Source organism: Curcuma longa, chromosome 16 (genome assembly GCF_044706935.1).
Source record: "Curcuma longa cultivar G26 ecotype Majalengka, Jawa Barat chromosome 16, ITB_CL_G26_1.1, whole genome shotgun sequence".
Taxonomy (NCBI): Eukaryota; Viridiplantae; Streptophyta; class Magnoliopsida; order Zingiberales; family Zingiberaceae; genus Curcuma; species Curcuma longa.
Window position 1 is genome coordinate 8575496 of NC_133876.1, and position 23371 is coordinate 8598866.

The window sequence follows — 23371 nt, forward strand, 5'->3', positions numbered from 1 at the left end:
GGGAGAGTAAACGGAGGAACCCCGAGCTGCCCATCCACGAAAAAGGCTCAAAAAAAAAAAAAAGAATCCACAAAGCGCGGAAATAAGAAGACAACAGCCGCAGCGAGAGATCTACCAGAATCGCAAAATGGCTGCGCCTTTCGGCCAAAACACAACCCAAAACCTCACCTTTTTCGGCTTCAATCCGCTTCCACGGCCTTCTTCGGCGATCCGTCGGCTTTCTTGGGAACGCGACGGAAAGAGTCGCCGCAACGAGAGTCAGATATGGAGGGAAAGACCGTGAACTACACGACAGAGAAGAGATAAGGAAGAGTGAAATCGAGACGGCGAGAAAGAAGGAGATTTAAAACAAAATAAATTAAAGAGGAACATGGAAACGAAAACGAAAGGGAGAGAGAGAAGGTGGTGGCCCTCTCCTCTGCTTCCTGCCGTCTTCTTGCTTCTTATCTCTGTTATTAATCTAACTCAAAGCTCGCTTCCTCTGATGATCCATCACTGTCGATTCTTTGTCAATCTCACAGGGAAATCCCATTCGCGTTCTGCCCGATTCCGTAGGGAGAGAAAGACGCTCTGGTGAGGGTGCGCCGGCGGCAGAGGCGGACGGCGAGCAGGGGACAGCGAGCGCTCTGGGGAGAAGAAGAAATCGGAAAGCGGAGAGATTTTTTTTTTCATTTTTCATCCGTCCGTCGCGTTCCGCCCGATTTCGGGGTGACAGTTTTTGAGGAAAAAATTATCCGCTGATGGATATACTTTCCTTTCCTTCTTGAAAATCTATAAAAGTAAACGATGGATGGATACATACGGAGGAAAGTTTTCATCTGATCTACTTTCCGCCCTCCCAAGTAAACAGGGCATTAAGGATCCTTTCCCTCTTTTTTTCTTCACTCTCCAGCTGCCTCTTCGTCTTCCTCGCAACAGTCGCCGACGCTCCAAACCCCTTTGCTCGCAGCTTGTCTTCCAGATACTCCTGCTCCCATGGGTTCGGATTCGAAGGCGGAGGCTATTAAGGTGTGATTTTGAAGTGCATTTCTCTTCTGTCGCTCTTTCTTTTGGGTGGTTGAGGTGGATATTTAGGCGGGTTTTGCGCGTGATTTCTTTTTTGGGTGCAGCGGGCGAAGGTGCTGATGGTGGGTGCGGGAGGCATTGGTTGCGAGTTGCTGAAGACCCTCGCGCTTTCTGGCTTTCAGGATATTCACATAGTAATCAACTAGCCTTCAACTGAGAGTTTTGTTTTATTGTTTATAAACTTGGTTGGTGACCGTTGTGTTAGTTTTCTTTTTCTTTTTTTTTAGTTTCGACTTTTTAGCTTTTTTAAGTTCTAGATTTTATTGGTGAGCAGTGGATGGGTTTATTTTCCAAAAAATGTTCATTATTTTAAATTCTTACCTTTAAAATGAGAACAAAGGAAGATTTGCTCTCATTTTGGCAATGATGCATGGTTGAACTTCTATTATATGCCTGGCATGGATTGTTGGCTTAGATGTTTTGACAGTATCTAGAACAAATGGGGTATTAGTTGACTTCTAAAATGGTATGAGATATCAACCTGCTGTGAAGAAATCTAATTTCGGAAAAAAGGCACATTGAGAAAATGCCTATGAGTTCTGGTGAATTCATCTTGCTCCTATTTAGTTCTGGAACTGACCTTATGAAGAATGTTGGGTGTAGAATACATCAAAACTATCATAACATCATCATGGCTTTGGTGATAAAAATGTTTGGTTACTACACTAAGATATTCCAATCTGATTCTTTCTCTTTTAGGAAATGAGATTACCTTCCATTTTATCACATTTCACTAGTTTTAATTTTATTTTTCAAAATATTCTCGTATCTATCTTTTTCTTGTCACAATTCCAATACCTATACTAATCTTGCGATCTCAATCAAAATAATAAATTGGTATTGTGTGTTGGGTTGCAAAGGTGCAAACATAGTCCCACATCTAAAACACATGGGAAAGATCATGAGTTTAAAAGGATGGAAAGTATCTCCATTGGAATGAGGCCTTTTGGGGAGAGCCCAAGAACAAAACCATGAGGGTTTAGGCCCAAAGTGGACAATATCATGCCATTGTGGAGATGTGGACATTCTTTAGACCCTTCAATTGGTATCAGAGCGAGGCCGCTCTTCACCGGACTAACCGCCGGATGAGCCATGATCCGGATCTAACCATGTGGGTTGAACTTTAAAAACAAAGGAAGTAGGGGCTCCCGTATTTGAATCAAGAGGACCAGACACCGGGCAGGAAGTCCTAGTAGGTCGGGTAGACCGAGGGGCATGAAGTCCTGGTTGCGGCTGGGCAGGAAGTCCTAGTAGGTCGGGTAGACCGAGGGGCATGAAGTCCTGGTTGCGGCTGGGCAGGAAGTCCTAGTAGGTCGGGTAGACCGAGGGGCATGAAGTCCTGGTTGCGGCTAGGCAGGAAGTCCTAATAGGTCGGGTAGACCGAGGGGCATGAAGTCCTGGTTGCAGGGCAGGAAGTCCTAGTAGGTCGGGTAGACCGAGGGGCATGAAGTCCTGGTTGCGACTGGGCAGGAAGTCCTAGTAGGTCAGGGTGGACCGAGGGGCAGGAAGTCCTGGTGGGTCGAAGATTCAGACATCAAACGGAGGCTTTCCGTTTGAGGGGGGTCTGTGGTCCTTTGTTTGAGGGGGGGATTGTTGGGTTGCAAAGGTGCAAACATAGTCCCACATCTAAAACACATGGGAAAGATCATGGGTTTAAAAGGATGGAAAGTATCTCCATTGGCATGAGGCCTTTTGGGGAGAGCCCAAGAACAAAACCATGAGGGCTTAGGCCCAAAGTGGACAATATCATGCCATTGTGGAGATACAGACATCCTTGGGGACCCAACGTTCCCGTGCCCAACGAATCATGAGCATGGAGGCCGAGGAGTTAATTCCAGGGCTGCCGGACTGCATAGCTCTCGAGTGCCTCCTCCGCCTCCCCTTCCACGCCATCCTCAATGCTCGGACCGTCTGCAAGCGGTGGAAGCACGAGCTCGACTCGCCGTCCTTCTACCGCATCCGCAGGTCCGCTGGCCTCGCCTCCCCCGTCGTCTCGTTGCTCCTCCGGGGCAAGCTCCCGCACACCATGGGTAAGTTTCACCTAGCCCTATACGAGCCTGACACGGACGTCTGCACCATGCGGCAGCTGGCCCCCGACCGGCCAAAGATCCGGCCGCTGTGGCAGGGCACCAGCAATGCGGGGTTCGTCGGGCCAGAGCTGGTGGTGATAGGTGGATGGGACGCGATGGAAAACCGCCGTACTGGTGAGGTCAACATCTACGACCTACTCTCTGGAGCCTGGCGCCCAGGCGCTCCAAACCCGGCGCCAGAGGGGTTTTTCGGCAGATATGCTAAACAGGGAGGGAAGCTGTTAGTCATCGGCGAGAATGACGCCGAAGGCAAAAAGCTGCCATCGGCGTTCGTGTACGACGTGGCTACCGACACGTGGCTTGAGATACCGGATTTGAGGCAGGACACTTATCAGGGAAGTTCCATTGACAAGTTTTGGCAAAGCAAGGAGGAATACAACAGTGTGATTCGACGCGGTAGGAAATGCTTATTATTAGACGACGATGACGGTATAACATTCCACCCGACCGAGGGAGATAAAGAGATAATCTGCGTTGTTAAAGAGAAGAAATCAGATTCTACTGAGGAGATGGTGACAAAGTTTATATTAAATGGGGAGGTTTTAGAGAATTTGAGGCAGCACTTAGGAATACTTCCAAATGAGGTCGACCAATATATTGAATCCTTTTATAGGGGGCGGTTGTGAAAAGAAGAAAGATTAAATTAAGTGAATTTGATAAGATACTAAGTAGATAGATATTAGCTAGCTAGGTATATTTTTTTTTTTTCATTGAAATATTTTTTGTTTATTACATATTTTTTTTCATTTGCTAGCTATGACAGATTGGAACCATGATAGTATATTTTTTTCTTTTCATTAACTTTTTTTTCATTTGGAACATTGAAATATTTTTTAACAAATTTATAACAAAGTAAGGTTACTTGTAACTAGTATTATCATTAAATTTGTGTTTTCATTGGAATTTAATGCATAAAGCATTCTTTTAATAGAAAATAAATAAGTAAATATAAAAAGAAGAGATTTTTTTAAAAAAAAAGGCGGCGCTCATGTTCATACGCCTATAAATCACAACTCTATTATATATTGAGATACTCGGCAAGACGACACTCTTCTTTTCTTTTACTACCTCGAGTTATCGAAAAGGTCCAGAATCCTTCCGATTGAAACTCTTAGTGGCAAGATGAGATTTTTACTGTTGCTATGGGAGCCCTTGACACGATCGGTCCCAGTAACGACTATTTGTGAAGAGGTAAATCGAGAAAGGGGGCCGTGCAGTTGACGAGATGTTGGTCACGACGGTGCAGAGAAGCGATACTACGGTAACTCTACATTCTATCTCTATGAAGGGAGGTTGGCACTCGATCATTTATATTATTTACAATCGGCCAAAGAGCACTAGCCTTTTTATTCAAAATGATTTTTAGATCATCAAATTGGACTTTGTATAAGTCTACCTGTCTTACTGCATATCTTTCTTTCAGTGGTGGGAAATCAAATCTGGATGTCCAATTGATCTCAGCAGTATATGTGAAGGCAAGTTGTCATAGAGATGCATTATTTCATTATTTGACTTGCTGGATGGTAACTTGTCGACTCTCCATTGGCCTGAATTTCTGTTTGCTGTCAAATGGAATTTCTGTCGTGTACGTCCACTTAACAATGATGTTGTATGGATCATCGCCCTACTTGGACCGTTGGAAAGATGTCAGATAACTGACAAGTTTTCTCACTTATAGCTTGATGTCTAAATATATTGTACATGTGCAGTTTTAATTAATATATGATGTTGTCTATTTAGTTTGTAACTAATGAGTAATTCAAGTTCGTTAATCATAATACTGAAACTCGACATCTGATTCTGATCTCCTAGTTTTGTTCATCAAATTAATGTAAGTCTACATTTAAGATCACCCTTTACATAATTGTTTAGTTCAAACTAGAAATTCTCTGTCACAAACCAACAAAAACCAAGCAAAACAAGCTCCACATCAATTGACAAACGCACACAATTTTCTGTTGCTTCTCTTTCTTTCAAAAAATACTTGCTAATTTTTATGTATCCATTCTAGGCGACAAGGATCCTAAAAACTACAGTTTACTATACTGGTATCATCTTTAATTTAGTTGCTGCTCAGTAATAAGTGAACTACATGCATCCTTTCCTTTCGTCTTTCTGCAACCCATTGATTAATCTACAGGATGCATACGTATGATCTAGGATCATCAGTTGCATCTCTCTCTATATAGCCAAATAAACCATGAATCACATTGGTTGCTCTCATTTTATCTTCTAATTATCCTGTTATCACACTGCTGTTTTTTTTTCACTTTTTTTTGCGATCTCATTTTATCTTCTAATTATCCTGTTATCACACTGCTGTTTTTTTTCACTTTTTTTTCCGTCCATTGCAGCACTTATCCCCCTCACAGAGTTATCTGATCCTGGTATTGTAAAGAAATATGGTGTGAAACCAGACACTGAAACTTTGGACATACTCAACACTGTAGCCCGGCAAAAGGAGGTAGTTTCTTCTTTCTATATGTCAAATTTTAACTGCCCAAACAAGAATAGAGAGTGTAAACATACTCAATACTTGTTTGTAGTTTCTAATCCTATTTATCAAGTTTTAACTGGCCAAACAAGAATAGCAAATGCAAAAATACTCAGACACTTGTCATATAACATTTTCAGGTCGTTGTTCTATTGAAGATCTACTGGGGGGACGCCCGCGAAAAGATATGCGAAATAGCAACGAATTTGGCGACGAATCTGGATTCGTCATCAGATGCCCTAACTTAACGTTTCGCCCGATCCCCTTTCTTCTTCCTTCTCGATTTTTCTTCTTCCCTCTCTCATTTCTGCGCTGCGCTGCCTCCACCGATCCCCGTTCTCCTCTCCGATCCGTCCTCCGGCTGCAACGGCGACGAAGGTATTTCACAGTAAGATTTGGTCGTTTCTTTGCATTTATTCCGTTGAATCTTCACTTAGGGCGGCTGGAAATGGTGCGGGGAAGGGTGGCCGGCCAGCATGGGTGCGTTGGGCAGCCGAAGGTGTGGCTGCGGCCCATTGTCGATGGTCCGTTGCGCGGTGCGGGTTGCTGGAGCTCGCCGGCCAGTAGTGCTAGGGTTGATCGGTGTATGTAAATCCGTCGAAACTAAAGATTGAAGAGTGCATGTAAATAAATTCATGGGTGAGGATTGACTCCTTAAAAAAAAACAGAAATGATAGAGAGCATGAAACGGTAGCATGAATCCTAGCATGACACACGTGGCAGTCCACGTGTACCATGCCACGTGTGTTTCCTACAATTTCTCCCCTCCTCCCGCTCCCGAAGCCCCAAAATCCCGAACCCTCGCAGATTTCGCCGAAACCCTTTCCCTCCTTCGCCAAATCGCCGCTCCCTCCGACGACGACGACGGCGTGGTTTCCTGTGTTTTTCCCCTCTTCCTCCCTCTTCCTCTCCGCGCCGAGAACCCTCGTCTCTTCCTCCTCCTCCTTCGCCAGCAACAAACGACATCTCTTCCTCTTCGCTAGGAATCTCCGCGCCGCCTCCTCTCTCCCTTTCCGTTTGCCGTCGTTGCTGCCGCCGAGAGGACCGCGCGTTCCTCCTCTGCCCTTGCTGCGCTCGTCCGCGACGCTGCCGTCGCCCTTACCTGCCTTTTGCGACCAGATGCTGCCGCGCCCTCCATCGCGTCGTTGTCGTCACAGCATGGAGAAGATCAGCGCCGGACGCCGCCTCCCTCGCTCAGCCGACGCCGCTGCTCTGCTCTCTCTGCTCCCCGGCACTGCTCCCTGCGTCTACAGGGCATCGCGCAGTAGCTTTGCTGGCTGTGCGCGTGAGGGAGACATCGATTGATTACGAGCAAGAAAACTGAGGAAGAAGAGGCAATCGGTAAGGTAGTTGATTTAGGTTTTGATTGGGTCTTGGGTTTTTGGATGATGTTAAATTTCCTTTGATCGGTCCTTTTCCTTTGCACAGTTGTCGTTGTGGTCGGATAAATCTTTCGAGTTTTGGCTGCAAGGAGTTGAACAGAAGCTTGAAATCTAGGACATCTACTACAATTGGAGGTGAGTATGATTTACTGTTAAATTGATAATGCTCTGTTGGTGTGAGATTAAGCATGATCTATTTGTAGGGTGTAAGAAGAAAATATATCACATGCTTATTTTACTTTTGGTTTTGAAAATTTTTTCAATTTCTTTTGTTTGTTTGAATACATTTTGTTAGTTTAAATATACTGATGCATACATATACTGATTCATTGTTTAAATTTAAATTTTTACTGTCAAAAGCAGGTCCTAAAATTGTCATGGAGCTAGCAATGATTGAATCATGTGTGTCATTAAATGATAATAATTTACAAGAATTAGGGGATTCATCAAATAGTAAAGAAATTGATACTCCACAAGTTGGGATGCATTTTTCATCTGAGGAGGAAGCTCGTGATTTTTATAAAAAGTATGCCCAAGGTCTTGGTTTTGGTATTTCAAAAATGTACTCTAAAAAAGGGGATGATGGTCAGCAGAAGTACATTTCATATGGATGTTCTAAAAATGGTAAAAGTGTTTACAAAGGTAAAAGTTCTTTTTATCCTAGACCTTGTAGCAAAACGGATTGCAAAGCATGCATAAATATAAAGTCCAAGATGATGGGTTATTTCTCATTAATAGTATTCACCTTGAACATAATCATCCATTAAGTCCAAGGAAGTCGAGACATTTTAGATGCAACAAAGTGTTAGATTCCCAAACTAAGAGGAAATTAGAGTTGAATGATCAAGCAGGAATAACATTGAGTAAGAGTTTTCTTGTTCTTTGGGTGCTATGTATCATGATAATTTAGTTACAAAGTGTTGCTAGATTCTTGTTCTTTGACCCAAATTTTACAAAGCGTTCCAGAATTTCAAAATTCCCTATTACTTGGAGTTCATTGTTTAGGTTCTATAAGAATTCCAGAATTCCATATTACTTGACATTCAACTTAAAGAACAGACTTCTGCTAAGTTCTAGAATTCTAGAATTCCAGAATTCCCTATTCCAGAGTTCATTGTTTCTTTGCTAAGTTATAATGGATGCTGTGTCCTTGCTCAAAGATTTACTTCATAAAGCAGGAATCAAGGTCAAAGTTGATGACTCAGAGCAAAAGACTCCTGGATGGAAATTCAACTTTTGGGAGATGAAGGCATGATCATAACTCAATGGCTATATTTTGGTTCTATGTTTGATGTTTCAGTTTATGTTTATAGCATTAGCATCTTAATGATGAGGATATTACAAGGCTTTTGTTTTTTTAGTTGTGATGATGCATATCTTCCTTGGCAGTTATCTTGTGGAGGTTTATCTACCCAAGCTGCTTTTGCTAGTTCATTTCAGGAAACACCGATAACATCTTGCCTTTTGTAACCGATAAAGCAGTATAGTTTTGTAACTGATAAAGCAGTATAGTTTTTTTTATCAACAATAGTGCATATGGTTTAAGCTTCAGGTATGGTTTAAGCTTCAGGGATCACCTTGTATTTGAGTAGCTTTCCCATATGGCTGTGGGTTTTTCTTGTTTCTGTTTTTCAACAGCTTGGGATGTATATTTTACTATGGTCTTTTCCTGACTGAACGTTGCCATTAATTTGTAGTTTTATGGTCTGTTCTAATGATCTCTAATGAAACCTTTGCCTGCAGAATTGAATCTTCAAACTTAATTATGAACTTGCCCATATTTTCAGTTTGACTTGTATGATTTGTCTCATTTGATTTCAATTGTTTGCAGGGAGTTCCATTGAGAATTGAAGTTGAACCTCGTGATGTTGCTAACAAGAGTGTGGTGGTATTTCGAAGAGATGTACCAGAATTCCAGAGTTCCAGAATTCCAGAATTCCAGAGTTCATTGTCTAGAACTTTTGATTTAGCTGACCTGTGAAACACTGCTCACCAAGCTACTGCTCCTGTAAACGATTTCAAAATCTTAATTATGAACTTTGTCAGAATTGTGTGTCCATTTAGTCTTTGTTTCCTCATTAAACTTTTGATCTGGAATATAAACGAGTTGATTTGCGTTTGTGTTTTTGGAATGCTTAATTAACCAGCAGCTATTTTTCTAATGAGAATTGCACTCTAGCGTTAGCATTTCTGTTTACAGTCTCTTGTCGTATAGATGTTTGAGTTAGTTCCAAGAATGAATCTACAGAAGAGATCTTAATTCATTTGCTCAACCAGCACAAAGTTAGGAGAGTTTAAAGGCACAATGTTGGAAGAGAATGTAATTCATTATTTAGAGATGGTTTGCTTGTTTGAACTAATTTTATGTGCAAAGTTGAATAGAAATACAAAGGGAGAAAAGAAATGGACATGAAGTTCCAACAATCAACCAAGAAATGGACTACATAAGGTATACTTTAGCAAGAAAGATGGAAGGAAAAGCACACACACATTTGCTGAAATTAGATCATGAGGACCTGAAACAAACATAATGTTCTTCTAGTTGGGTGAAGGTTGTATCTTTTAATCGAATAAAGAAGTGCATGTGGAAATGATGCAACATACATTGATAAAGAGGAAGGACAAGTAAAGGCTTCTGTAAGCTCGGATATCAAACAAAAGGAGCAAACGCATTGTACATAGTTTATAAGAGAAACACTAGCTTCTAAAACACCATGATGATTGACTGAAACGTTAGTTAAAAGCAACTAGAGAAACAGCACTAAGTGGGGATCAGTCCGTCACAGATTCATTTCTCCTGGTGCGAACTATTGGCAGGCCCAGGGCCTAGCAGCAGTGGACTCGCTGCCGCCTTCTTATCATCGACTGAACTTGACTGTGGTCTATCTGCTGCCCAAGCACGAAGTGGAGGCTCAAAGACTTTGCTGGCAACATCAGGTGGAAGCTCGAGTGCTTCTTCTCCTGGAAGTACCAGAAGGCTTTTGTCTCAGAGAGATGATGGTTCATTGTAGCATGTATTCCAAAGAGAATTGATGAGATGCCTCTCCTCCCTGGCTGCTCCTAGATCTTCAGCTGACATTGAGCTGATGCTTTTGATACGTTCCTGAAGGACTTCCCGGAGCTTGTCTTCTTCAGCTAAGGCAGTGCTGCTACCTGAGGTCCGATCCTGAGCCAGCTCTAGCAGACCTCCCAGTGCAGCTTCTCGCACATCTGAGTCATCGCTGGAGGCTAGGTGCATCATTAGCCGTGGAAATCCGAGTTCTGAAACAACACTGCAATCTACATTGTTTTCCCGAAGAAGGTATTTGATCAAGTTGAGGGCTTTCCTGAAAAATGACAAAGGGGTTAAAATCTAGAAGATGATAGCAAACAAAGCATCCAACGGCATCAGCGCGAGAAAGAACCTTTGAAATCTGACATTCTCAGAACCTAGTGCATCTCTGAGCCCAGCATAACCAATGGTGGTCCAGTGATGGCAGAAAGTGGATCTCACCGTCTCAGGACTCACCGCCGTCGCCGTTGTCACCTATGGATTTACTGCAGAGTGGATTGTAGCTCCAACTTTGCCGAAGTTGTCTCCTGCGTTTCGGCGGCGAAGGAGGGAAAACGAAGGGAGCGACATTTCGGGAGCGGGCGGCGTTCGTCGGAGGAGGAGGAGCGGCGCGGAGATTGCTGGCGAAGGAGGAGGAGGAAGAGATCCGGCGGAGATTGCTGGCGAAGGAGGAGGAGGAGGAAGAGACGAGGGTTAGGGTTTTCGGCGCGGAGAGGAAGAGACGAGGGTTCGGTTCGGTCTGATTTTTCGGGAGCGGGAGGAAGAGGGGGAAAACGCAGGAAACCCACGCACGTCGTCATCGTCGGAGGAGCGTTCGTCGGTGGGGGAGGGAGCGGAGATTTGTGTTTTCGCCGAAGGAGGGAAAGGGGTTTTGGCGAAGAGGGGAAGGCTTTCGGGATTTTGGGGAGGGGGGGGGGGGGGGGGGGGGGGAGAGAACATGAAACCCACGTGGCAGTCCATGTGGCATGGCACACGTGGACTGCCACGTGTGTCATGCTGCGATTCCTGCTACGGTTTCATGTTCTCTATCATTTCTCAAAAAAAAAAAAATCAAAAGTCAGATAGTGAACAGGATCGGATTGAAGTGTGAGAACAGGTGAACATGAACCAACTGTATTATGTTGGGATGACCTGCGCCTTAAGTTCAGACTATAATAGGGATGTCACGTAGGCTCAGTTTTAAGCCACCTAATTAGGGCCCTAAGGTCACATTCATCTCGATCAATTTTATCTCAGCTACAACTGTCCCGACCATAATCATCTTGGTCATTCGATCAATTTTGTCTCAGCCATATTCACGATGGCAATGAAAAGTAAATAGAAAGAAGCATATCAACCCCATGCAGGAATTAGATCGCAAAGTAATTGTTTTTAAATACAAAGAGAAGAACATGTACATTTTGTGCTGAAAATAAATAAAAAAAGATTCAAGGAATCCCTGCCTAGAAATTACTGCAATGAAATAAAGGCAATGCAACAGTTACACATGGGAGAAAAAAAGATATTCAATAAAAGAAAAGGAACTAAAAATAAGAAATAGAGAGAGCTGCAATCATGGGAAAAGAACAAACGAATGTTGGAGAAAGGTGCACAAATAAGTCCAATTTAAATGAATAAACTGGTTTCAGATGATTTTAATTTAAGACTGTACAAAGAATAAGTTCAATTTTTATATCTGTATGCTAGAGTATTCACAAAGGAAAAACGAATTGCTTAGATTTGAGAAATTTCTTTGTATCATCTTGCAATACATCCTCCACTGTAAGGAACAAGACACATCTGGTCGATTCTGCGTCGTAACCAACTGCACTTTCTCGATTTACCTCCTCACAGATGGTCGTGGGGCCGACCGTGTGGGGCCGCTAAGGTGGAGGATCTACCTTTTTGCAGAAAAGACACATCTGGTCGAGCAAACTCTGATATCATCAGAGCATGCCATAATTTTATGTACATAGAAAAGTACACCCAAAACAAACAATGAGAATCAAATTATAAATCTGCTATCCAACAAGTCAATAAACTATACAAATGACTAACTAATATCTGTATGTTTTTTCCTGGTTCCATACCTCAATCGTGCACAAAATTAGATACCAGACCAAACAAATAATGGAATAAAAAAATTTGCCTACAAAAAACATGCAACTTCAAAGAGAGCTTGCTCTTGTTATTATTATGATACAAATTTCATTCTGAACCATCTCAATCTATTTATCCATCAACTTATAACAACCAGACAAATCTAAATAAAACAGATCACGGGCAATAACTTAAAACTAGAAATTATTGAAAAAGAACAACTATCACAGACTTTGAATTTGGTATTAACTTTAGCAAAGTTATAGAATAAAATATACCATCAAAACCGCATTTTCTCATTGATAACAACAAATCTACTATTAGTTAATTTTCTCGTTGCCGCAAATTATACCCCAATCTCCTAGGAACCTAAGAGCGCCTCCAACAGGTTCTTCTGGGGCTACGCTAATCCTTCAAGCCTTCCACCAGCAGATTCATACTTAAGATATCCCCTCTACGCACGGAAAGGCAAAGCGACACAAATATATGCCGAAAATTCGTTGTTTGGAGTGACCATTCAAACACTGCTTGAGACCCTTCTTTCGTGAGACAGTTGTGATTCCGCTTTGACATCTGGGACACTGAAGAAGAATGACTCTCAACACAGGCCTAAGGCCCAAGGAGTGCTTAAATAGATGTCTGATAGGAGTGATTGATTCTACTCTATCTATTCCTTTTAATCATCATATAGAAAGAAAAGATCAACGATAGAAGAAAAGAAGCAAGTCTCGCTGCTATTTCTTTTCTGTACGTGAGGACGCTCGCCAATGCTTTCTTCGACTGTCTCATCTCAAGCAGATCCATAGCTTGAGTGTTCTATTTCCAGCGCTTCTGCTAAAGCAAATGGAAGGCCGTTCAAGAATTTTAGTTTTTTTTATTATTTTTGTCGAGTTATTCTTAATCAATAATATTTGTACTCGGGCTGTTTCTTCCTAAACGTGAGTTTAGTTGCTTATCTCCTAGTATTCTTCGATTGAATCGATAGGTTTTAAAAAATTGTTCGAATCAACAGAATCAATGCATCACTAACGGTTTCTTATATGCAAGAAAACTTGTAATCTTTAAGTAGCAAGAAGAATAGGTGTAGATGCTCCTATTCTATCAACAAAGTCTCACAATTTTGCTAACGTTTCCTCATCGACTGCGAGAGTTTGTGGTGTGTGTTCTCGGACGAAAGAAACCTTTCAATTAATGGAGTATCTTGGGATTCAGGATTCTTTCCGTAACCCATAGAAGGAGTTTGTTCCAATTGAATAAGGAGTAGGTTTTAAAGCGGGAGTAAGATAGAGGTCGAGTTAACCATGGACCTGTAACACGCAGAGACCGAAGCAGACGAAATAAAGTACATTTAGTAATTCGAACATTGTCGGTGTAGTCATTAAAGACTAAACCCGCGCCTTAGTAGCTTCCTAGGGCTACACACTCAGCTTCAGCAGTAGATAAAGCTACACATAGTTGCTTTCTACTACTCCAACTAACTAGGGAGGATCCAAGAAATTGACATCCACCACTAGTGTTTTTTCTATCTAGTTTGCATCCTGCATAATCTGAGTCAGTGTACCCTATCAAATCAAAATTTTGATTCCTTGGGTACTAAAGACCAACATTCAAAGTTCCTTTGATATACCTCAAAATTCTCTTCACAATTGCAAGATGCGACTCCTTAGCACATGATTGGTACCTAGCACACATTCCAACCGCAAATAATATATCGGGTCTACTAGCGGTTAAATAAAGAAGACTACCAATCATACTCCTATAGGTCTTAGAGTCTACATTCTTCTCTTCTTCATCCTTATCTAATTTTGCATTAGTTCCTATAGGGGTTGAGATATTTTTAACATTTTCCATCACAAATTTCTTAATCATTTCCTTAGCGTATTTTGTTTGATATACATGTGTTCCTTCATTTGTTTGTTTAACTTGTAAACCTAGAAAGAATGTAAGCTCTCCAACTAAGCTCATCTCAAACTCATTCTCTATATGCTTGATAAATTCATTTAAAAACTCATCATTTGTTGACCCAAAAATAATATCATCCACATAGACTTGAGCAACAAAAATCTCATTCTCCTTTGACTTTATAAACAAAGTTGGATCTATAGTTCCTCTTCTAAAGCTTTTAGAAATTAAAAAGGTAGACAACCTTTCATACCAAGCTCTTGGAGCTTGCTTTAACCTATATAAGGCTTTTCTAAGCTTATAAACATGGTTAGGGTAGTCACTACTCTCAAAACCAGGAGGTTGCTCTACATAAACTTCCTCCTTTATGTACCCATTTAGAAATGCCGACTGATTTTTCTAAGCTTATAAGGCTTCCTCTTGCTCGACTGATTTTTCTGTTTGAGTTTGATTTATGAGCAGTCGACTGCTGGCAGGGCCAGTCGACTGGTAAAGCTGAAAAATCTCATTTCAGCTTCTCTTGACCTTGACCTTGGCCTTCAAATACCTCCTATAGCCTCGTGCCTTCCCTGGATGCTCCATCATCCTCGCACTAGCTTGAGATGCTTCCATCAGCTTCGTCATGTCAAGTCCTTTGCCAAGACTCCCCACTTGGACTTTTCCTTGCCAAGACCAACCTTGGACTTTTCCTTACCAAGACTACCCACTTGGACTTTTTCTTTGCCAAAACTTCCCACTTGGACTTTTCCTTTGCCAAGACTTCCCACTTGGACTTTTCCTTGCCAAGACTTTCCACTTGGACTTTTCTTTTGCCAAGTCTTCAACCTGGACTTTTCTGCAAACTTGCATTAAACATGTTAGATCACAAGTATTGCCTAACTTTAAACATGGTTTAGCCAAACCTTGAAACTCAATGCACTTTGGACAAAGATTGCACCAACAAGATATTGCCTAGAGTTTCGATGTTTGACAATACACCTAAGTCTGGTTAATTTAATCAAGGGATGACCCAAACAAGATCTGATGTTTGGATGTGTGGAAGTGAGTGAAGTATAGTCAGACGACTAGTGAGAAGACCTAGTCGGTTATACTAGGCAGTGGAAGTCCTAATCTGGATGATTGGGCAAGGGAAGTCCTGGTGAGTGAAGCTGGGCAAGGGAAAGTTCTAGTTGTAGGCTAGGCAAAGGGAAAGTCCTGGTTTGGAGGATCAGGCGGAAGTCTTGGCAGAGTCAAGTGCACTAGGTGAAGTCTGGGCTGGTCTAGGTGACCGAGTCGCAGTAGAAGTCTGGGCTGGTCTAGGTGACCGTGTCGTAGCAGAAGTCTGGGCTGGTCTGTGTGACCGAGTCGCAGTAGAAGTCTGGGTTGGTTAGAGAGAACCAAACCGCAGCACAAATTCTGGGGGGCGAGGACAGAGCCGAGCACAAGTCCAACGAGTTAGGAGGACTTGGTTGGCAATCACATAAATTCTCCAGAATGGAGTGGGTTAGACTAACCCAAGATTTTGGTAGAAATCTAAAGTTAGACTCACAAATAAGGCTTTAGGTTGTTTTGTTTGCTTGCTTGTACGCTTGTCTTGCAAGAACCAAGAGCTGGAAGCAAAAGGGAAAAGCAGAGGTGAAGCAAGCAAAGTCAAGCTCGAAGTCAACTCAGGTCAATCCTGAGTTGAGTCGACTCAACCAGAGACTTGAGTCGACTCGGCAGTGGAGTCGACTCAGATCAAGTTTTGAGTCGACTCAGGTTGAGTAAGAGTCAAAGGTTTATCGCGGTTGACGCCACAGCGGCTGGAGTCGACTCAGGAGGCAACTGGAGTCGACTCAGAGAGGATAACGGGCAGAAGCGATAAAACTCCATCTGCCACGTCAGCTGGAGTCGATTCAGATAAGGATCTAAGTCGACTTAGGACCAGTATAAAAGAAACCTTCGACCAGCAGCTCAAAAGACACAATTGATATGCCTTCCTTCCGACAAGAGCCGCTACCGAACGCGAACGAGGCCAAACGCTTGCAACCGGAGAAGATCCAGGAGGAGTGCGCGACGCTCGGACTTCTAGATCGGCGACAAGTGCTTGCTTGGTTTAGTCTTTCTTACTTGTTCTTTCTATACTTATCTTGTTTGTATTTCTTGGACTGTAAGACGGGTTGCTCCGCCTCCGAACGACGTTCGGAAAGGAGACCATTAGTGGACGGGCGCCTCCCGAATTAGGCCTTGGACGTACTAACCCTAGGGGGTTAGGAACTAAGTAAATCCCGCGTGTCCCCTGCATTTTATTTTAATCCGCTGCTTAGTTTTTTGATAGTTAACAAAAGATTTCGAAAAAGCGACGACGCGCTATTCACCCCCCTCTAGCACGTACACGATCCTACAATTGGTATCAGAGCCGGTGCGCTTCTGATTGGACTAACCACCAAGGGGGCAAGACGGCAAAGATGGAGGGGAAAAAATGTATGATTTTAAAAGTTAATTTTAAATACCATATTATTTGTTTTAAGTGCAGGAAGAGAGGGCACTACAAAAATAAGTGCCCTACTCGAAAGACTCGGACGGCACCACCGGCGGCAAAGGAGCAACTGATGCCAGGAGTTCGGATAAACAAGGACCATATCAAATGCTTCAAATGCCAAAAACACAGCTACTACAAGAATTGGTGCCCGGAGAGGAAGACAACGAAAAGGTCAGAATTAGGGGAAGCGATTTCGGTAAGTCAGTTAAATTACGAAAATACCCCTAGGTTGCATGCCCATGCTAGATCTACTTTTTCTGCAAATTTAGATAATTTTTTAGAAAATTTAGAAAAAGTTAATTTGAACAAATCAAATTTAGAAAATTTAAATTTAGATAAAAATTTGACTAATTCAAATTTGAAAAATTCAATAGATAAGATAGATTTATCTCATTCAAATTTGAAAAAGTCAGATCTAGAAATATTAGATAATAATTTAAATAATTCAAATTTAAATAATTCTAAATTAGAAAATTCAATCTTAGATCTTAAAGATAAACAAAATTCATCTAATCTTAATAAATTAATTTAAAATTCCAAATTAAATAATAATTTAACTAATTTAAATCTAACCAATTCAATTATAAATAATACAAATTTAATTAATTTAGAATTATCTCAAATAAATTAAAAATGAAAGATAAAATTAATAAATCTGTATTAAATAACAATTTAACTAATTCAAAATTAACCAATTCAATCATTAATAATACAAATTTAATTGATTTAGAATTATCCCAGGTAAATAAAAAATTAGAGATAATTAATAAACTTGAATTAAATAAAAATTCAACTAATTCAAATTTAATCAATTCAATTGTTAATAATATAAATTTAATTAATTTAGAATTATCTCAAATAAATAAAAAATTAAAGATAATGATGAACTTAATAAATTAACTTTAATTAATTTAAAATTTTCAAAACTTACTAATAATTCAAACCAACAAGATAAAATTATTCAAATTTAGTTTTATATAATTCGAAATTAAAAATTAAAAATAATCTTAATAGTAAGATAAATTCAAACTCCACCAAGATAAATCCTAAAATTAATAAAATAAATATTAAAAATTTAAAATTAAATAATAAAAATTAATTACAACAATGTACCATTTAATTATGAAATATTCTAATAAAATAAATATTAAAAATTTAAAATTAAATCTTAAAACTTAGGAAAATAATTCAACAAGTCAAATCTAAATTTATTAATTATTCAAAACTTAAATTAAAAATTAAATTTAATTATTCGACAATGTACCATATAATGCACTTTTTTTTGTGCCACTGTCTATGCATGGTTCTTTTTGCTGTATATAGCCGTTGCTCTCTAGGTTATTTCGTCATACTATTTTAAAATGTTTCAATGTGCTATATTATGAGTATTGGTCAACACAACTGAAACATGTCTTGTCGGTTGCTGACTGATAGTGATACTATGTTGGCTCAAGAAATGTCACTATGTAGCTCATGTCAATATGCTTCCATTGGTACGAATCGCAATAGTGTATGTTTCATTTAATACTATTAAAATAGGCTAGAGAGAAGGATTCTCATCCATGACATGCTTTGATTTTGTTAACCAGTCATAGAGAGGAGATAAAACACAATAAAAAGAGAGATGAGGGATAGCACCAATGAAAGCACCAAGAATAGAAATAAGGAGTGACGTTGGAATCGAAGAAATTGAAATATATCTACATCCTATATGTGTGCCTGCTCTATTTTTAGTTGTATCAAAGTACAACTCTTAAGGGTTAATTGAGATATATAAATATGTAGAGAAATCATTTCCAAAACTAGAAAATCCTAGAGGCATGTTTAAGATATATCAGTCATAGAGAGGAGATAAAACACAATAAAAAGAGAGATGAGGGATAGCACCAATGAAAGCACCAAGAATAGAAATAAGGAGTGATGTTGGAATAGAAGAAATTAAGATATATCTATATCCTATACTTGTACTTGCTCAATTTCTAATTGTATCAATCAAGTACAACGCTTATCGGTTATATGTGATATATAAATTTATGGGTGCGTGGAGAAATCACTTTCAAAGCTAAAAAACCTAGAGGCATTATTTAATCTAGATTCGAGAAAATTATGTCTGGAAACAGCCTCTTGCCAAAGGCAAGGTAAGGCTGCGTGCAATGATCTTTCCCCGGACCCCGCATGGCGAGAGCTATGAAATGAAAGAGCTCTTTTATCGCAGGGAAAGAGAACTACCATATCAGGTACACCATTGACGTAATACTAGTAATTTGCCATTTAAATCAATAGATCTTTCGTATCCCAAATATATAGTAAGGGTTGAATAACGTTGGCCCTAACATATATTGGGAATTTCTTTATAGTATGGCGGAATTTATATCTGCCGCACTTACTATAATATAAGTTCTAATCCAACGAACTTACAAAGGAGGGCACGACCTACGACAGTGACGTGAAGGAGATGATTGAATTAGTTTCGATGGGGTTCTTTCTCCGTCGAACCTAGTTAGGAGCCTAACCCAAGATGGATATTTTTAGGCTGAGGTTCGAAAAAAGGCAAAAATAGATTACTGTTCCTGTTGAGATCGGCTTCCGGACGCGTCGCCGGACCAGTCAGCACGCAGGGGAAGAGAGGGGGGTGTCACCGCCGGAGAGGCCTCCACACCGAGGAAGGAGAGAGGATCAGCTACCTGGAGTCCCTGAAACATCACCGGAGAAAGAGGTCATCCTGGCGCCGGGGAGACCCCGGACGGCCACTCCGACGCTCAAGTCAGCCCAGTCAGGAGGAAGAAGAAGTACAGTAAAAATAGAATACTGTAATGAAATGCTCAGCCCAAAAAAGATAAGAAGAGTGAGAGAGAGAGAGAGAAGCGAGCCTGCAGCCAGCCCGGAACCTCTTTAGTTTACCTTCTTCCTCCTTTTTTATACCTCATGAGCTCCTCTTTTTTGTGATCGGAGAAGAGTTCTCCTCTTGATAGGACGTTTGCTGACAAAGCATGGTCCTTAAGAAGATATTGACCTTGATAAGACATTTGCTGACAAGGCATGGTCCTTGAGGAGACCTTTGTTGACAAGTCATATCCACCATTAATGCTTGACCAAAGTTGGCTAAGAGAGAGAGAGCAATTATGACGGGTCAAATCCAAGTTGTCATGAGAGCTTTTATGATAAGACATGGTCTTGGGAAGACCATTTGTGATGTCACATGGGCTGAGTAGGCTGAGTGGGAGCTAGCCTGAGTGCCGAGTGGGCTTACTGAAACTGGCAGAGCTGAGCTGCCGAGCCGAATGGAGGCTGGGCTGTGCCGAACCGAAGCCGAACTGGGCTGCCGAACCGAAGTGACTAGCAGTGCTACTGGACTGCCGAATGAAGTGACTAGCAGCCGGGACTGCCGAACCGAAGTGCTGGCAGTGGGACTGCCGAGCCGAAGTGTGCCGAACTGACCGAAGTGGGCTGCCGAGCCGAAGTGGCAGTGAGGACTGCCGAGCCGAACGGCAGAGCAGGACTGCCGAACTGAATGGGGGGGGGGACTTGGGCTACCGAGTGGGCTGAACACCGAATGGGCCGAGTGGGCCTAATCCTAAATGGGGGGCTATAACACCCATAACACAAGCCTCCCCGCTAGTCTAGTCGAAGGAGCGGAAGTCGACTGACTAGACCAAGTAGTAGCGGCAGACCGTATCTTATTTTCCCGTTCAGGAAGTAAGGCGGGACGTTGATCGAGGATTCAGCCTGAGGCGTCGACTGAGTAGCAAAGTGACCAAACTACTGAGATCGGCAGAGTGGTTGAATGACTGAGCTGTTGGGCGGCTGAGAAGCAGAGCGGTCAAGCGGCTAAAGAGCAGAACTGCTGAATGTCTGAACTGTGTCGTGTTGTGCTGAGCTGACAAAGTTGCTGAATGGCTAAACTGCGCCGAGCTGTGCCAAGCTGACAAAGTTGTTGAATGGCTAACCTGTGCCGGGCTCGGACCTAGCTCGCCGTGGGGGTAGAATAGAAGGTTGGGAGGAGAGCAAGGAGAGAGCTTCAAGGTCCTCCTAGACCTGTCATGTCCTCATTAAGGGATATCCCATCGGAGTTAAGGAGCTGTCAGAAGCAATTGAGTTCCTTATTCTGTCAACGATAAAACAACTGTCTTGTCCTGGCCCATGTGGGTATCAGAGGGATGGTGATAATAAATGAGCATGTGGACTTGTCAGAAACCGTATGGGATAAGCAAGGCCCTGTAGAGCGATCTGTATGGAGGCGTCTAGCCGGATGACAGTTCGGCTGATGGACGTTTCCGTACGGAGGAATATAACCGGATAGCAGTTCGGTTGAAGGGTCCGTATGGAGGCGGATGGCAGTTCGGCTGTCGGAGAAGGAACTTGAACAGTTGGTGCATTTACTGATGTCTGCATGCTTCTATGTTTGCATGCTTCCACGTTCACAACATGGATGGTTGAAAATAAAGTGAAAAGGAAATTCCAATGTCTCGAGGCTCGTGCTTTAGATATGCTTGAAAGTGACGAAAGAAGAAGTGTGGGAAATGTAATATTTGCTTGCTTGGTTATGGCTGAATGGAACCGGCAAAATGCAGTATGTAACTGTATGGTGAGTCGGTTTCGAAGAATGATTTATTCGGACTGTCATGGCTTTGGCTAGCGTAGGGAGCCGAATAGACGGGTACGGCGAAGGAGCTGAGATAGTTGGTTTTGAGTGGGAGAGCGGAATGGGAGAGCTCTGTTGCAGGCAGCGGCGAACAGAGCTGTTCGGCTGCCGCGGTTCGGCTTAAGAGAGAGACGTCGCGATTTGGCTCGTGCAAGCAGAGAAAAGGAGAGGCTGCCTCCGCGATTCGGCTCGAGCAGGCCTTCGTAGGCAGCGGCGAAGGCCGAGTCGGAAGATTGCGGCCCTCTGTCACGAGTCGGCTCGGGCAGAGATGCCGCGATTCGGCTCGGGAAGAGGTGTTGCGCTTGCGGGCTCCAGAGGCAGCACTGGATGCAGCCGGAGTCGGTGAAGCCGGGCAGCTGCGCGCAGTCGTAGGAGGGGTCACCAAGCTCGATAAACTCCGGCCGAGGCACCGCTGGGGGCAGAGAGATGAAGAGGGTCCCGACGAGAGAAATCTTAGTTTGGGTCCGCGGCCGATCGTTCGCCGCCTCGATCGGGGTCGATAACAGCGCCATCGACGGAAACAAGGAACTTGCCGTGGCGGAACGGGACGAACAGCGTCCAGGCTTCGAGGTCGGTAGTGAGCAGAGGGATCGAGGAGGCGAAGAAGCAACGTGAAGTCATACCCCTCTGAACAGTAGATATGACAGCAGTCAACTTTTGAAAAAACCTGTTGACTGCTTTGGAAGGTGTGCCTAATAAAGAGGTGTTATGCACAGATAGGGAAATAGTAGCGAGCTTGGCCTCTCAAGTATTTCTCCTCTCTCCTTCTACTTTCCAAAAAAGAAATAACTTTCTTTCTTCTTCTCTCTCCTTCCACTTCACAAACAAATACCTCTTGAAGTCATATCTCTTGAAGTTGGGCACGACACTGGCTGGGCTGAGGTCGGATAGAGTAGGAGTAGTGGCGACCGAGCTTGGGAATGGTGAGGGAGTAAGCCAGCGACGCGTGGATAGCAGACGGTGGGAGCCGGCAAGAGTAGGTGTGCGAGCATTCGGCACTAGCTGCCGAAAACTCTATGCTGTCAGTGAAGTACTCAGGCGAGTCGGCCGCGAGTAGCTCGGGCACTAGAGAAGGTAACGCAGTCGGCAAACACACATGCCGACTGCTCGCGTCATTCGGCAGGGCACATGTCGGACGGTGGACTGTGGAGGGGGTCGACAACGCAGTCGGTTTTGATTGCTACACAACGGCGAGGTCGGTAGTTCGGTATGGAGTCGGGCGAGATTACCGCACACATGGCAGCTTTGCCAAGCTTGGGAGAGCTCGGCTACGGGCAACGCGGCGGCAGTAGCTGAATTTGGACGGACTCACAGGCCGTGACATGCGGCGCGATGCCAGCACCCGATCGCGTATCCGAGACGGGGAATAGGGGGAGAGGCCAGCATAGGACCCGTGCAGGTGCGACGAGCGCGCAGGAGGCCGACGATCAGAGGCGAGCGCAGGGCAGGGCGCTCATGCAAGGTAGAGAGCTCGGAGGCCGCAAGGTCGGTAGAGTAATGCGGACGAAGGTTTGAAAAAGGAGATCAGCAAGACAGCAACTTGGGCTTGAGGGTGACGAGCACAAGTTGATGGCGGCGAGGGCAGGTGAGGGGACAAGGCTGCCATGCATCGGGAAGGTTGGAAGGTGCATAATTGAGCCATGTGATGTGGCCCCACTTTAATGAAGGTTGTCATGCATAGGGAAGGATGGAAGGGGCAGGATGCTGAAATTGAATCTGGTGATGGGGACCCAACTTGAATGTAGGTTTCTTTTTCTAATGAGGGAATAACAATGGCAGTCTTTGGGGACTCGAATGTCTCCCGAGCCCTTTGGGGCTTAGCACGCGTTGCCTGACCTGTATCTAGCGATGCCCCTGCTTATGCGTAGACACATTATCAGGTTGGCACGGGCTCCTCCTGATGTGAAAGAGGCGACTATTTCAACAGAAAATGGGTTAGATAATTTAGACAGTAAAGGTTGGCAGCTGTCAAATTGGGAACTTGACAGGGAACAGTTGCTGTGCGTGAACAGCTAGAGAACGCAACGAGGTTGGGAGCTTGGCCAGACTTGAGAAGACGATCGGCTTGCCAGGTGGTTTGTGTGGACTCGACCAAAGGTGTCGGCATCGCCAGCCGGTAGCTCGGTGTGTGACGGCAGTAGTTTGCGAGTCGGTAGAGAAGGATT

General features: G+C 43.0%; 1 protein-coding gene and 1 pseudogene across 1 annotated transcript in view; one reads left to right on the forward strand and one right to left on the reverse strand.

Annotated features, from left to right (window-relative positions):
• Window positions 1-930: 930 nt before the first annotated feature.
• LOC141847699 (SUMO-activating enzyme subunit 2-like) overlaps window positions 931-23371 on the forward strand; it is a 36067-nt gene continuing 13626 nt past the window's right edge. The window contains exons 1-2 of the mRNA XM_074735766.1: window positions 931-1008; window positions 1110-1199. Of these exons, the coding sequence (XP_074591867.1) occupies window positions 976-1008; window positions 1110-1199 (123 nt within the window). The 5' untranslated portion in view covers window positions 931-975. The remainder of the gene's footprint in view (window positions 1009-1109; window positions 1200-23371) is intronic.
• On the reverse strand, window positions 9643-10419 carry LOC141847505 (uncharacterized; annotated as a pseudogene).